The following is a 16,371-nucleotide window of genomic DNA, read 5'->3' on the forward strand; positions in this document are numbered from 1 at the left end:
TTCTTGTTGCAATACCAAGACTTTCCAAAAACTTACTTCAATTAAGAGCGTTAGCTTTCTTTTTCTCTCTACAGCCACCAAATATAACTCCTCAAACCTAGCTTTGTTTCCACACAATTGTAAAAACACTTAACTTGTGGGCCCTAAACATTTGCATTATGGCCATTACTTTTGCCATGAAAGATGAAGATGTTGTTCCTAAATGTACTCACTCCAACTGGTCGTGGCTCAGGCTAGGACAGCTACGTTGCCAGGAAAGGGAATGAAGTAATCAGAAGCCTTTCAACCTAATAGTGTGAATTATTACAAATCCTGGGCAAGGAGACAACTGGCTGTTTCCAAAGAGGCTCTGATCCAGATGCTCATAGTAATCAATCACCCTGGTTATCACTGCAGCGGCTACTGTGTCCTTGATCCTGTGTGGATGCCAGCTTTCTCGACTCAGTCCAGACAGGGAATTTGATCGGTGGGCTACAGACGAGACTTCCCTTGGGCCTCAAGGAACTTCTGTCCCGGTTTAATTTTCTTCTTTACTTGTTTGGTCTAGGTGACTGCTGCTGCAGGGAGAAGGTTGGGCAAGGAGACTTAGACACACAGGGAGGTGAGAGGTAGTTAGGTCTAGAGGTTCTCAAACACCAATGATGGCAACCCCACCCCTTCCTTTTTGTTCACTTAATCTCAGACACTCACAATGGTCTGAGTACCACGCTGGAGGCCCGGGCTGGGGAGGGGTGATCCTAAGGCTGGGGTGCAAAGACTCACGCTGACACCGCTGCAAAGTCTCCCTAGCACACCTCTCCTGGGGGGGAGGACAGAGGAAGTGGGCATGCAGTCTCTGTGAGGGGCTGGCTCCTTCACTGTGCATGTTGATGGCTTGGCTGATCTCTTCCTTGAGCATCTTCACTTATGAACTTAACTGAGGCCATGACTTGCCTTGGGAGGTACCTGGAAGGAGCCACACATGTCTGACATTTATTCATTGGAACCAGAATCAACTGAGATATTAGAAACTTGATAACCAGAGGTGCTTTTTTATCCTGAAGATGAATTTTGTCATTAATGGGGAAAATTCTGAATAACTAGGTCATTTGTTGCGCTTATAAAACAGAACAAGGGTGGAGCTGGTTTCTGCTTTGTTGGGGAGAAGGCTCGGAATTCAGGGATGTAAAATAAAAGACAGGAATGTAAAGTAAAAGAGTCAGGTAGCAGTATGACTTGAAGTCCTTACCTTCTCACCATTTTGACCCTCTGCTTGCAATACACAAATGCGGTGTGTTGTACAGGACTGGTCCGAGGCAAAGGGAAGTATGTCCTTGATTTCCTCTGGGTTCTACTCATCTTCCCTTTTCTAAGTATTTTTCCTGCCCTGGAACATCTCCAGATGCCTGTCCTTGGCCCCATCTTCTAAAGATTTTGTTTTGCTCTGGCTATCACAGGTGAAAAGAATCTATGAAACACATGATAAATTGAAGATGGATGGCTTCATATTTGGACCTGGCCCAGAGATATTTGTATTTTATCCAGTTTATTTTTTAAGACATAAAGCAATGGAACTACAATGTTTGACACATTAGAGTCAATCAGCTACTGAAATAGTTGGGGCAGGAGGGTTTTCTGCAGGGTCCCTCTCATGATACCATCTAGCGAGGCAGTTCTTCAACCTAGTCCAAAGCCGAGCACAGGACTGGCAGCCCTCTCCCCATTTAGCATCTCATCCATCATAAAGCATGTTTCCGCAGTAGGGAAATAGCCCTCCAAAATAGCTCCGTCATTTCAACATCTGGCAGGATGGAGATGGGTATGACTACCTATGGAGGAAGATCAGGCTTGTGGCCATCTTTCCACCTGTGAAAATATAACTATAGGAGCCTGAGGTCTAGAAGGCAGAGAGTTGCTGCCCAGGCTACAAAGTAGTGTCACTAACCTGACTGGGGTAGAATCCAGGGGTTGGCCTTGCGGGAGCTCTTCTGAATACTCCTCCTTAAGTAAGATACTAAAACACTAGTATTCACTGAGCACATCCCAGGGTGCCAGGCGCTGTGCTAAGTGCTGTTAACACTATTCCATATAATCCTCACAAGCACCATATGACGTAAGTAGCTCCAATTTTACACATGAGGCTCAGAGAGGTTGAGTATCTTGCTCATACAACTAGTTAGTAGCAGAACTACGATACGAGCTCAGCTCTGTCTGGCTTCAGAGCCCAACCTCTTAACCAATACATTATACTGTTCAATTCCCAATTTTGATTTAGGACTAGAACAGGCGGGCTAAAATGCCATCAGGCCTTGAAGTTGGAAAATGGAAGCGGGACTGGAGGAGGAATGCTAGCCAGTTCAGTAAGCAGTCTGAATCATAGGTTGTATACACATCTTTAAGAGATGCAATTTGTGATTTCTTTTACGTACAGGCAAAAGCTATAGCAGTTTATTAGAACTGTGGACTCTGGCTTAAAGCAGATCTCAGGGGGTTGTTTTAATGAATAGGCAAGACTGATTTTAATTAGCAGTTGTTTATAAATGGCATTTGAAGGAGCCAACTAACAATTTGGTCACTGGTATCTTATTAAACCTCCCCCCTGTGATCTTACAGACTCTTTATTTGTACTCTGAGCGAGCAAGGAAGAATTTGCCAGGGGAAGGGCTCCGCAGGTCAATTTCAATGTCTTGAATAGTGAAATTGACTACCCCTTCTCCCTGAGTAGCAGAGTTGACAGTTTCAAATGAGGAGCTGAGGGAAGGGTCACTGTCTGCCATGGCGGAGAGAGTGGCCTTCAGTGTTTACCTGGTACAGACATATGGGTCCATCTGACCAAGGACAATCAATAGGTTTCAGTAGATCTCAAATAACACGTGTCAAAAGAACCCAGTGGTTTGGGAAAAGCCTCATTCCAAGAAAAGAGCAGTCATCTGAACTTGAGAGGTGTTGGCTTCAAACACTCCAGTCTAGTGATGTGGACATAATAATAACTAACACCAAGCACGCATCCCAGGGAGGGGCTCCATCTGAATGCAGGGTGAATAGGCAACTGCCGTTTGCTGCTCTTCCTACACAACAGGAAACTTTGTTAGAATGAGATGTCCTGACTTGGACACTAGGGGCATTCTTATCTGTGAGAAATTGCACTAGGAGTAACTCCCAAGAGCTTCTGATGCTACGATTTTTCTGCATGGGCTCCCAGCTTCTGGGTGGGAAGAATAACTTAGCTGTTCCATTCGATGGAATGGGAGTAAAGGCGCATGCTAGGGGGAACTCAGGGGGTTCACCACCTGCTCACATGTTACCATTTACAGGTATCACCTTGCCTTGTATTATTCCTGGGCCATACGGTCCATCAGGATTTCCAGGAGCTCCCGGATTCCCAGGTATGGAATGAGGCCAGAAAAAGCCACTGAGCACACTTGTAAGGGCCATGCACCAAAGGAAGCTGAGGATAGCCTGGTAGCATTTGGGGATCCACATTCCTTCTGAGAGGGCGGCCTTGAGGATTGAGGAAATAGAATGGCTGCTAGAGAGGGCCGTGTGGGGAGGTGAGAATAAGAGAGGTTCTCCAAGAGCTTAGAATTTTTTTTGTTTTTCGGCTGCACCGTGCAGCTTGTGGGATCTTAGTTCCCCAACCAGGGATCGAACCCATGCCCTCGGCAGTGAAAGCACGGAGTCCTAACCACTGGACCACCAGGGAATTCCCAAGACGAGGGTTCTTGACTGGACATCACAAATCATAGCTAGCCACACCGACTTTCCTTTCCCCTTACCACTCATATTTGGGTTTTCAGGCCCTAACGGGGCCCGTGGCCTCCCTGGGACTCCAGGCCAGCCTGGATTGCATGGAAATAAAGGGGAGCCCGGAAGTCCAGGATTGGTTCACCTCCCTGAAATGCCAGGTAAGAAAAGGAGCTTCTCCTCACCTGCTTCTCCTTTTGTGTGACTGTGTGTTCGGATTGTGGTAGCCATCCACCCACTATAGGAAGTTAGGTTTGTGCTCTGGTGTAAGTGGGACGGTTTTGATTTCATACTCAGGCAAGAGAGCTGAGAGCTATAGAATGCCAGCATCTCAGAGCAGTAACGGCCATTTGAGGAGGAAACTGAGGCTCCTATGGAAGGTGACTCACCTGAGATCACAAGGTCACTAGTGATAGAGCCAGGACTCTGCCACATGGTCTGACTGCAAGTTCTATGGCAGTTTCCTGGATCAACTCCTTAAAGGTCAGAGAAGGAGATTCAGATGAGTGAGAGGGAAGCTGTCGTATTTCAAAGACTTCGCTCACACCCCGTCGTTCCAACCTGAGCTTCATTGTTCTGCACTGCACCAGTGGTTCTCAAACTGTTCCCTCGGCCAGGAGCGTCAGCATCACCTGGAAACTTGGTAGTAACGCAGTGCCTTGGCCCCTTGGCAGAGTTACTGATCAGAAGCTCTGCGGGTGGGCCCCGCAATCTGGCTTTTCCCAAGCACCCCTGCCCCAGGAGACTCTGATGCACGCTCAGTTTGAGAACCACACCTGCTCTGCAGCCTGGGGCTCATCTGAGGCCACGTTCCCTCGGGCTTATCAGTGCTACAGATCCGTCTGCCACCCAGAAAGAGGGAGGCGTGACTTGGCAGGAGTTAGACGACTCCAGAAGAGACCAGGCCTTTGACAGGAGGTCCCGGGTGTAACCTGTGCTCTTTGGCCACTGTAGGCTCCCCAGGAGCGGGTTGCTGAGCTCTGCCCGCTGAGCTAGAACCTCCTCCAGGGCACACGGGGCAGTCCCTGCCACTGGGCAAGTCTTCCCAGGACCAGAGACTCCTGACCTTTAAGGGAAGCGACACACATTACTAATATGTTAGCTTTTGTAGTAGGGAAAAAACCTGTGTCAGAGTCCTCTCCCCAAACCTATCACTTCTAAACCTCCATGGCCTTTTATTTTTGCCTCTTTACACTTAGGATTTCCTGGACCTCGTGGAGAGAAGGGCTTGCCTGGGTTTCCTGGGCTCCCTGGAAAAGATGGCTTGCCTGGGAAAGTTGGCAGTCCCGGCTTCCCAGGTCCCAAGGGAGCCCCTGGTGACATCATTGGTGCTGAAAATGGTGCTCCTGGGAAGCAAGGCCTACAGGGACTGCCAGGAGACAGAGGATTTCCTGGAGACTCTGGCCTTACAGGACCCAAGGGTGACTCTCTTTGCCCCACTTATCTGACAGTCTACAGAAAACCTTTCAGTAACTGCTATACTTGCATGAATACCTGCGTGACTCTGGGGTGATGGATTAATTAGGGGCTTGAAATGAAAAGTCATTCTGTTCTGTCCTTCCCTTTGTGGAACTTTTTCTTAAATCACCTGCGTCCATTCTCCTGTCTTAGTAATTCCAGAAGTATCTATAATCCATAGTCAGATTTCTTGCAGAGCCTGTGATGAGCCACAAGGCTTGAGCTGACAAGACAGTGGCCCGTGGGGTACATCCTGGGCAGGCTCTTCCGCTGGAAGTTGGTTTGGTAATCGGTCCCTGCTGTCAGTCCAGGCTGTAATTGTCTGGCCCTTCCTTTCCTTAGGTTTGCTTGGGAAGTCGGGCTTGCTGGGCCCCAAAGGTGATCGGGGCAGCCCTGGAATACCAGGCCGCGCAGGACAGCCAGGCCCCCGGGGATCTGATGGTCTATTCGGCATCAAGGGCAAACCCGGGCTCCCAGGAGCACCAGGCTTTCCAGGCACTTCAGGTAGGTCCTTCGGAGGAGGAGCCCCATCTTGACAGACTTAAGCTAAGCCCTCCCCTCCGCCCCACCCCCACCCCCACCGCAACCCGGTGCCCTGAGGGGCAGTAGCAGCAGTGTGACAGGGTCAGAGTTGACAAGGAGACTGACTTTCCTAACCTCTCAAGTCGCCCTCGCAGTGCCAAGCCAAACCGATCGCTGCAGTTTAGCCTCCAAAATGTGACCCCACAGTATGCTCATTCCCCGCCCCTCCCCTATGGCCTCCGTCCCCCTTTTCAGGCCTCAGCCTCCCTCCTGCCTTCCTGCCCTCCTTGTGCAGGTGGGCCTCGCCCCTCTCCACCGCCCTCACTGGGGCCGGGCGAGGAGCTCAGGCGGAGAGGGTGACCACCGTGCTGGCAGCCTGCCTCTCGGGCCAGCAGGCCTCTGAGGACCCAGGGCCAGAGTGTCTTTCACTCCACAGCGGGGCCTGACGCCCCCTGGTTCCAGCCTACCGTCTGCAGCTTGCCTTTTTCTCACACCCCCCTCTTCACCCTGCTGTCCGCCCCGACTCCCAGCCACGTGACTGAAGTTGAGTTTTTACAGAGCCACTAATATCTTTTTTATCCCCTTTGTCCTTCTGTGTTTCTGGGGTCTTCACATAGGCTGTCCAGGTGAGAAAACAGCACACAAGCTCACAGACTAACACTCCCACTAGCTTGGCCTCTTGGGGAATTATCTTACTATACACTATAACCTGGCAAGGCCAGGGGTCCCTGAACTCATGCTGTGGGGTTGGCCCCCATTGAATTTCCTTCCCTTGTTGTGGAATCCCCTTCACAGCCTCCCATTAGAATCCTGGGGCTCGCAGCTACTTGATGCTTTTCAATCCATGGAAGGCCAAGTCAGCCATTCATTTAGGTCCTTGGGGGCCCAAATACCTCTGTCGTCACTCATTTAATCCTTTGGTTTTTTAATTTCCTTGCTTTGTACCTGAACATTCCACTTTGGCAGCAGCTCAGGAGCTTAATCCCATTGAGCAACTTAAAGCCTGGTGAAAGAAGTTTCAGAATACCTAGGATACCAGATGGGCCTTGGGGATTTCTACAGTACTTGGCACTAGGGGGTCTTTCAACCCTAATGCCAAGGAACTGGCTGACTTAACTGCTTGCATGAGGGATTAAAAGGGCAGCCCTGTATCCATGGCTCCCTGGGAGGCTGAAACAATGGCTTGGCTTTAACCTCTACTTCACCAATTGGCTCAGGAAACAGCCATTGTGGAGTGATTCAAACTGGAAGTACCAGGAAACTAGAGTCCAGTTGCCACCCTGGCTTCCCAGAGCTCCATTCAGAGGCTAAAGTGTGAACCACATTCATGAAGGGGGGAGAGTTATCATCAGAAGGGGTTTGCTCCCCCCCCCCCCCGCCGCCGTCTACAGTGCCATGTTGAAAGAAGTCGCCATTGGCAGGGCGCCCTGGGTGGTAGGCGCTAATGCTTCAGCCAGCTAAGAACTCTGCCTGTTAGCAGCCTGCCTAAGCCATTGTTAAAGGGCAGTTTATAAACGCCAACAAGCCAACCAACCAGAAGCCATGGGAATGGGCAGCGGCCCAGGTCTGGACAGTCTCACTTGACAGCTGTCCTGTGTTCTCTCCTGTACTGATTCAGGACATCCTGGAAAGAAAGGTCCAAGAGGCGATATAGGTCCCCCTGCATCAGCTGGAAAGAGAGGCCTGCCTGGGCTGAAAGGCCTTCCGGGATCTCCAGGGCTAATTGGCTTCCTGGGGAACTCCGGCTTGCCAGGGGCCACTGGACTGCCAGGCCTGCCAGGTCCGAAGGGTAAGTGAAGGTATCAGGAAGGCACCAATGGGGGCCAAAAAGGAGCTGCCATGCTGCCCAGCTCGCACCCTCCCTCCTCCCTGCCTGGGAGAGGGGAATGGGGAGGGAGGTGGGCAGGGCTTTTTTGGCAAGATAGTTGGACAAGGCTAGTGCTAAAGGAGGAACCCCACCCAAGGTGATTCGCCTTCCCTGCCTGCTGGGTGGATCACTGGGCTGAATAGCATGGGCAGGGAGCCCAAGACAAGAACAGCCACACCAAGGTTACTCATTTGCACAACTTCTACCATAGAGCCTGATAGCTCTCAATTCCTGTGACTGTCCTGCTAGACATCAGAGGTTGGGCAGGGGGGGAAAGTGACTGGTCCAAGGTCACACAACTGGTTAGCAACAGCACCAGGCTAGAGCTCATCTCCCTGCCTCCTGGCCATAGGCTTTTTTTATTCCTCCTGTGCCAAACATGAGCTCTAACTTGGCAAATCATAAGAGAGGTTCCCACCTCTTCTTTCCTTTCTGGTGCTTAGTACATTGTCCCTCTTCAGGGAAGTAGCATAACATGTATTGACTAAGAGCTTGAGCTTTGGGGTTAGAGAAGCTTGGGTTTGAATCCCTTCTCTGCAGCTTCCTAGCTGTGTGACTTTGGGTGAGTTAATTAACGTCTCTGAGCTTCCATTTTCTTATATGTCAAACAGGGATAATAATAGAAGTTCTTGTTTCTCAACAGGTGAGAAGGGGTCTGTTGGACTGATAGGTTTTCCAGGGATTCCAGGTCTCCCTGGTATTCCTGGTGCAAGTGGATTAAAGGGAATTCCTGGGTCGATGGGAAGAGTTGGACCATCTGGACAGGCTGGTAGCCCTGGTGAAAAAGGTGAGCTGGGGAATCGAATTCTGGAATTGCCACCCATGCTTCCCAAGGCACATCTTGTTTATCAACTTTGTCATTCCTGTGGCTTATACCAACCCTGTGTTAGATAATAATATTTGAGGTTTCTGAATGAAGTCCTTTTAAACCAAAAGACCTAATCACTCTGAGTTACTACTGCGCGTTAGAAGCCTGGACACACATTCCCGATGCTCAACGGAGAAGGGTTTTGAGTAGGGTCTAAAGTTGCAGGTGGGCCTTGAGCTTGTCAAAGGAGGGAGAGGGCGTGCACATTAATGCAAAGTTTGGGAAACAGGGGCGGGGAAGAAGGTGGAAGAGCCCAGAAAGGGGGCCTGGGGTGGGGCGGGAAGAGCTGATATGAGCGGTCAGCCCGTGCCTGACCTCGTGTCTAAGCTCCCGCTCACACGGCTCTCATGATCTCCATCCCTGCAGGAGACAGAGGCGACCCGGGGCCAGTCGGAGTACCCAGCCCCAGACTTCCAGTGCTGAACCTGCACTTCACAGGAGACAAAGGCTCTCAGGGCTCACCTGGATCCATCGGATTTCCTGGGCCCAGAGGTGCTGGGGCAGGGAATGGACAGGAGAAATGCCCGAGACAGTTTTTATGACCAAATTCAACTTCTTTCCTGAGAAAAGGCCCCACAGAACAAGAACCCCCAGAGCAGCAGTATGGGTGGCAGCTGGGGATCCACGGAGGCTGCCTTCCCTGGGCCTGAGGGGGGCCTGTACTGTGAGCCTGCCAATTTTCATTGCCACCGTGGAACTCCGTTTTTGAACCACGGGCGGCTGTATCCCTGGAAGGGCCTGGCAGACAGTGGGGATGGGCACTGAGTGGCTTTCCCAGTGAGGCACCTCCCTCTATCCCCACTCCTCCCCCTAAGCTAACTGTCCCCAAGCTTGCGCTTTGGCCGCCTGTGACCCAGGGCACGTGCACCTTGGGGAGAAGACTTTCTCTTGCCTAGAGTCTTTCCCCAAGACTTTTGCCTCTTTCCCAGGTGACAAAGGAGAGGCTGGCAGCCCTGGGCCACCAGGCTTGCCTGGAGCTCCTGGCTTCCCCAGCCTCATCAAGGGACTTAGTGGGAGACCAGGCTCCCCTGGCTCCGCAGGACTACGGGGCTTACCCGGCCTGAAGGGGTCCCCTGGAATCACAGGTTTCCCAGGAATACCAGGAGAAAGTGTGAGTCTGCCCACCTCTTTATCTCCCCACCAGGGAATCGCCTCCATAGCAGGGGGATGTGTTCCTATTGCCCACCTTTCTGATCCCAGCCCACTTCCCAGCCCTCTTGCCCAGCTCCCTCCCCCAGCTCACCCCAGACAAGGCCCCTCCTTGAGTCTGCCAGGTCTTCTCACCCTTCCCCAAACATCCCCTCTTCCTTCCGGGGCCCTTGTTCACCTATCTTCCCCCACGTGGCAGAGCGTCCTCCTCAAAATTGCTGACTACCCGCCTATCCTTCAGGCCCCAGCCCAGGCACCCGCCCCTCCAGGAGTCCCTGAGCTCCCACCCTGCTGGCACCCTACACTTCTCACTGCTTACACTTATCCTAGTTGGTTCTGTGTGGGTCTGATTTCCTCGATGAGACTGTTAGGACTTGAGAACAAGAACCGCCTTGCATGCTTTTTGGTCTGCATCCCACCGCCAGCATCCCACGTTGAGTTTGGGACAGCAGAAGAATTCGGTACAGACTATTTGATGTTTTGGTTTCGGAAAGGTCTTTGCCAGTTGTTGCCTCTTGTGGAGACAACAAAGACTCAAAACCAGTTTCTCTGTGTTCTTAAAAGTTTGGGTGGTAGAGTAGGCTTAGCAATGAGAAGACGTAGGCTTGAATCTCAGCTCCATCACTCATTAGCTCTGTGATTTTGTGCGTATCGCTTAACTTGCCGGAGCCTCGCTTTTCTCATCTGTTAAAAATGGGAATAATTTCCAAACCTTCTTCAGACCATAGTGAGGGTTAAGTGAGCTGATGTGTGTAAAGCAGTTACGTTGTATTTGGCACATGGTAGGCTCTGAGTAAATAGTAGCAATAATAGTAGTAGTATTGAAGGGACTAAATAAACTGTATCACAGGACACCTGTGTTCCCTGCAGACAAAGTCCCTGTCCTTTAGAAGCGTCAATCCAGCTTGTGGAGAGAAAACACCACAGACACACACACACACACACACACACACACACACACACACACACACACACACACACACACCCCTGAAGCAATTGCAAAATAAACAATTCTCAACCTGCTACTTACACACTAGGAAGGATAGAATCAAAGTGGGACAGCGTTCTGGGAGGGGTCCAGCATGAGCAGAGGCTCAGAATGAGTAGATATGGCAATACACAGAAGAGGCCAGGTGAATGCAGGGGGTGTCCTGGGTCGTGGTCCAGTGACCAGAGTGACCCAAGTTGGACTCCTACCCAAGGCAGTAGGTAGCGTATGTCCTTACTGGGTACATCTCAAATGAATCAAAACCATACCAGATGCCAGGGAAAGAATTGTACCAATGGCAGCTGACACGCCCATTTCCCAGACTCAGATAGTGTGTTGGACATTAGCCAGTGAAGGCAGTTTTTCTTGTGAAAATCACGGAAATATTAGACCAAATTCAGACTCCAGTACCTGTATGCATACGGCCCACTACCTGGTGGCAGAAAGACTCTGTTCCTTGTGAAACCTGCGGCAGAGAGCTAGCCCCACGTTAGTGAGGTCACACTTGTTCTCGTGCATAATGGCTCCAGAGCTTTGGCATGGGCAGTGATAGCCAACTGTATGTAGAGCAGATCAAATGCCTGGCCTGACTGTTAAGTTTCGTATTTTCTAAGAGACTTGCTAGAACATTCACACCTTGATTTCCCAAGGTACCAGTTTTGATAGGCATTGGGAAGTTATGAATGACAAGACCAGGATTACTCTGCAGATCGAATCCTTCCCCTATAACCCGTAAATACGCATTTCCGCCCCCTTGTTCATCACCTTCCCCTCTGCAGGATGCCCCCCACCTGTTTGCCCCTGCCACAGACCACTCGATGGACATCTCTCCAGCAGTGGCTCAGGGAAGGGAGGGGGAAGAGAGGGTGGGAGGCCCTGAGCGCTGGGCAGAAATACTGACTCCCGTCTTGCTTTGAAGGGTTCACAGGGTCTCAGTGGAGCTCCTGGGCTCCCAGGAGCATCTGGTCTCCCAGGTTTAAAAGGTAAGGAGCATTTTCCCCTTTAATGCATTTTTCCAGAGCAAGGTGGATTTCTAACAGGCCCAGGGCTCTCCCTGGGGGAGACATTGTGTTTCGAGGAAAAGGAATCGATTTACATTGCCCCTTCGGCTGAACCCCCTTTGCAGTCTTTGTTCCTCAAAGATATGCGACAAACAGTGGTTTGACCCAGCTGCCTTCCAGACTCAGCAGCAGAGGAGAACCTCAGCTCTAGACAGTCTCCTCTTCTGGTGATGTTTTAGGGCCCCTCCTCTCATCTTCTCTGCCCATACTGAGCCTAGTGATGTGTTTCCCAATGGAGATATGCTGCATGTAGCAGCATTTCATGCCAATTGTCTGGAAGTATCCCAGCCCTTCATTGGGGCATAAAAGCATAACCTTTTACCCGGTGGGTAACTGTGTCAAGGAGCCTCTCTGGTTATGATTTTTTTTCCCTCAAAAGATCTATGTGCTGCAAATTGAGCTGTAGCTTCTCCTGACCACTTGAACAATGTCTTGATATCCCCAGGAGATCAAGGCCAGACACTTGGAATTTCTGGTAGCCCAGGACCCAAGGGACAACCTGGGGAGCCTGGTTTCAAAGGTAAGGCTGCTGCACTTTTGTCTCCCATGTCTCACAAACTCCTCAAAACTGAGGATCGGAAGGAATTTTGGAGGCCAACACCAACTTCTGCAACTTCTATGCAGTGCAGAAAAATTCCTACCTGACATGTATCCACTTAGAGGCAGTCAACAGTTTTCCCAAGCAAACCAACCTACTTTTCCTTCAAGACTCACAGACTTACGGGATAAGTCTCTAAGACCTTTAAGATAATGGTGTCCACCCCCTTAGTTTTTAGTTAAACTAAATACTTCGTGAACATTTCCACCCATTGCTCCTACTGCTGGGAACACTCAGAACAAGTTTACTTACTTTTCAATTGGGAAGCATCTTTCAAATATGAAGACAGCTGTCACAATCCCTTTCAGAGTATCTTTGTTGGATCCAGCTCCCATGGCAACTCAAAATGGCTTCACCTTCCTGCTCCCCCTCTCCCGTGGAGGAACATACTGCCTGAACTGTGGCCTGATCACTCCTCAGCATTTTTCTTGATTTTGTAGGTGTGAAAGGAAAAGATGGACCAGTTGGTGATGTGGGTTTCCCAGGAAACAAAGGTGAAGATGGGAAAGTTGGTATTTCTGGAGATGTTGGCCTTCCTGCCTCCCCAGGTACCATGCCACATGACAACTTTACTCTGAAAAAGTTCAGGTCAGCTTCAGGTCACAACCCCTTCTGAACTTCTGCCTTGTTTTCACTTTTAGGACTCCCCGGGGTTGCAGGCATGAGAGGAAATCCAGGACTTCCAGGTTCTTCAGGCCACCCAGGGGCAGCTGGGCCCCTGGGCCCCCCTGGCCTAATAGGAACCAAAGGTATGAGAGTTGGGAGTAGGCAGTGGGGAAAAGGGTCCTTTCCTCAAAAAAAGGATGGCAACTACTTTTTCTTAGGAGACCCTAGCTGGGATTAAGCCGTATCCAGGGGAGTCATTGACTGGGTTTCATGAGGGATAACAGGAAAGGAGGAAGAAGAAGAAGAAAGGAGTGCAAACGTGAATGGGAAGAGGAGAACATGGGATCCATGGAGAGCAGAGTTGGGAAGGAAGGTTGTTGCCCTGGTATATGTAGCCTTTTCCTGACTTAGAGATTGGGCAGCAAGTCTCCGGGAGCTGGCAACTCAAGGTCTTGGCATTGCCACTCTGATTTCTTCTTGAAGATACCTCATTATCTAGCACCCTGCTCTTAAGCTATATGGTCTCTAATAAAAGGCAGGAAGACTTAGGGTGGAGGGTGGAGACTAGGTGTGGTCCAGTCTCCCTTAGGGCATTAAATAATGCCTCAAGAGAGACCATGACCTTTGAAATGAGGACTTTGCAGTGTCCCTGGGGGCAGGACCTTTTGCTGACCCTTCATGATTCAGAGCTGCTGGAGCCATTTCTGATATTCTCTCCCCTCAGGTTTCCCTGGACTTCCTGGTTTACATGGACTGAATGGGCTGCCAGGAACCAAGGGAACCCATGGAACTCCAGGTAAGCAAGACCCTCAAAGGCATAGAGGAGAGCACTTGCTCTTCCGGAAGCCTGACAGAGGCTGGCCTTGAGTTCTTGACTGTGGTGTATCCCATATCCTCAGACTCCTAGGTCTCCTTGCCAGCCCCCAATTTGGGATGCCTTGATGTGGGGAAGAAGGAGGATGGGGTTCGTCCTTCTACCCGAACGAGCTCTCCTTCCTGTCATTTCAATCCTCAGCCTCTGGTGTCTGTCAAGCAGGCCCCCTGCAAGTGAGCTATAGGCACAAAGGTCTCACCCCACTGACTTCTGTCCCCACATCTCTCTGCATCTCCTCCTAGGACCTAGTATAACCGGTGTGCCTGGGCCAGCTGGCCTGCCTGGTCCCAAAGGAGAAAAAGGTTCTCCAGGAATTGGCATTGGAGCCCCAGGAAATCCAGGCGTGAGAGGACCAAAAGGTAGCAGGGGTAAGTGAGCCCAAGTCAGGCTTGGCTGGGCAGCCAGGGTTGGGGTTTCTTTAGGGCCATGTGGCTTACAGGGATGAGCAGTGCATGTCTTTGCATCTCTGGGAATCTCAGAAACCAGTGGAACTGACCACCGACAAAAAGAGGGTAGGCTACACTTAGGGCTTTCCTGGGAAGGAGTGTCAGAGAGCAGTTCAGTGAGTCCCACCCCCCCCAGCCTCCAGGTTCCCTCCCACTCTCCCTTATTAACCTCAGGGCCTCTCTTTCTCACTTGGCCACAGCCTGGGTTTAATGGTCCTGAGGGACTGTGCTTGTCCACTTAGCGAGTGGTTTACCAGAAGTTCCTTGGTGTCCAGTGCGGTTGGTAGTCCCAGGGCCCTGGAACGACAGCGTGGCTGCTGGAAGGAGCCCAGATCTAAGAGGATAAATGTCTCCCTAGGACAGGCACACAGCAAGCACTTGATTAGGATTTACTAGGTTTACTAGAAATCTGGTTTCGTCTTAATCTCGGCCCCTGACTCATCACATAGTCTGAAGTCCCCTTCTGAGCCCCCATTTCCCCACTTCTCAAATAGTGTGAATGAATTCTGATTCATTAACTCTCCTTAGAAATGTTCTGGAGACGCATATACCTCCCACTCAACGTAGAACAAGAAATGAATTTAGTGTAGTATCACAGCTAAGAGTATGGGCTCTGAAGTCAGACTGCTGGATTCAAATTCCAGCTCTCCCTCTCCCTAGCTACATGACCTTGAACAAGGAAGTTACGTGCCCCTCCATCCCAAAGGAACGTGGGTTTCCTTTTCCATAAAAGGTGAATAAGAGAATCTACCCCATAGGTTTGGTGAGGAATCAATGAGGGGTGAGGTAATGTATATGGAATCACTTAGCACAGTGCATGGCACATAGTAGTTGGTCAAGAAACACTGGCCATTCTACCATCACATGTTACCTGGGGAAATCATGTTTTCAAAATGTTCTGTTCCTTATAGTTCTGGGGCCTGATGTCCCACCACATTATTTTATGTGTTTATGTGCATGTGTGTGTAGGTTTTCCAGGAACTATAGTCATGCATTAATTCATTTCCAGCTGCATTTTATATTGGGGCATCTGCTATCTCTGTGTTTACTCTTTCCTTTATCTGGACCAACCTGTACTTTTCTGAAAGCCAGCAGCTTCTTCAGAGTGAGGCCTCCAACAGGGTCTGAGCCTGTAGGGAGGTTGTGTGGCTTCTTTGGCAGGAGATAGAGAAGAAGGGTCCTGGGTAGAAGCACAGGCACGATGCCTGTTCTGTTTTTAAACCTTGACTATGAATTCCTGGTCATTAAATTATTCATTGCCTTTGGCTATCTGAGGAAATAAAATCACAATTACAAATGCAGTAAACAGCACATGTCAAGGTGGATACATTTCAGGCACATAATGGAGAGGGGGAAGAAAAGGAAGTTGCACAGGAATATATTTGGTATGACTCCAACCAATATGTTGTTTAGGGATACAAATATGCATGGTCAAACTGTGATGAAAAGGGAATGATGAACACAAACTTCAGGAGTGGTTGCCTCTGGGAGGGAGGGAAGGTGGTGGAATCTGTGAAGGGCATGCAAAGAAATTCAAAGGTATCGCTATCTTCTTTTCCTTAAATTGGGCGGTTGGAACACAGATGTTCATTGTATCTGGATGATTTTTTAACATACGATTTATAAATATTCTTCTGTTCTTCTCAATGTCTAATTAAAAAAATTTGTTTTAAAAGAATATAGGGGGCTTCCCTGGTGGCACAGTGGTTGAGAGTCCGCCTGCCGATGCAGGGGACGCAGGTTCGTGCCCGGTCCGGGAAGATCCCACATGCCGCAGAGCGGCTGGGCCCATGAGCCATGGCCGCTGGGCCTGCGCGTCCGGAGCCTGTGCTCCGCAATGGGAGAGGCCACAACAGTGAGAGGCCCGCGTACCGCAAAAAAAAAAAAAAAAAAAAAAAAAGAATATAGGAAATCCCCAACAGGAACCGAATCTCTGATTTGATTAAAGAAATCAGTGTACAATGAAGATTTATCCCCAAGAAAATTTCCTAGGAACAATCCCCATCCCTACAATACCTTCATCTAAATAACATTAAATTAGGCCAAACATTTTCGTATTTGCACTAAATATTGAGAGGCTGCATTCATATATTGGAGATTTTTTTTCTTTAGGTCTCTGACAATAGAATGAGTTGGGAAAACATGCCATCTTGCATTTTCATGTGATCATTTACAATGTCTCATTCCTTCTACCCACCACCAGTCCCTCCC

General features: G+C 49.9%; 1 protein-coding gene across 5 annotated transcripts in view; it reads left to right on the top strand.

Annotated features, from left to right (window-relative positions):
• The window catches only part of COL4A6 (collagen type IV alpha 6 chain), a 282,926-nt gene that overhangs the window by 252,431 nt on the left and 14,124 nt on the right, over positions 1 to 16,371 (top strand). For 4 of the 5 annotated variants that reach the window (XM_073798855.1, XM_033849132.2, XM_033849135.2 and 1 more), the window contains 15 exons: positions 548 to 601; positions 3,294 to 3,365; positions 3,777 to 3,884; positions 4,923 to 5,144; positions 5,524 to 5,685; positions 7,322 to 7,492; positions 8,214 to 8,357; positions 8,805 to 8,930; positions 9,368 to 9,549; positions 11,495 to 11,558; positions 12,082 to 12,156; positions 12,675 to 12,782; positions 12,876 to 12,983; positions 13,565 to 13,636; positions 13,957 to 14,082. In XM_073798855.1, coding sequence (XP_073654956.1) covers positions 548 to 601; positions 3,294 to 3,365; positions 3,777 to 3,884; positions 4,923 to 5,144; positions 5,524 to 5,685; positions 7,322 to 7,492; positions 8,214 to 8,357; positions 8,805 to 8,930; positions 9,368 to 9,549; positions 11,495 to 11,558; positions 12,082 to 12,156; positions 12,675 to 12,782; positions 12,876 to 12,983; positions 13,565 to 13,636; positions 13,957 to 14,082 — 1,794 coding nt within the window. The remainder of the gene's footprint in view (positions 1 to 547; positions 602 to 3,293; positions 3,366 to 3,776; positions 3,885 to 4,922; positions 5,145 to 5,523; positions 5,686 to 7,321; positions 7,493 to 8,213; positions 8,358 to 8,804; positions 8,931 to 9,367; positions 9,550 to 11,494; positions 11,559 to 12,081; positions 12,157 to 12,674; positions 12,783 to 12,875; positions 12,984 to 13,564; positions 13,637 to 13,956; positions 14,083 to 16,371) is intronic. The other variant, XM_033849133.2, reaches the window with a different exon arrangement.

The sequence above is a fragment of the Tursiops truncatus genome, chromosome X (genome assembly GCF_011762595.2).
Source record: "Tursiops truncatus isolate mTurTru1 chromosome X, mTurTru1.mat.Y, whole genome shotgun sequence".
Taxonomy (NCBI): Eukaryota; Metazoa; Chordata; class Mammalia; order Artiodactyla; family Delphinidae; genus Tursiops; species Tursiops truncatus.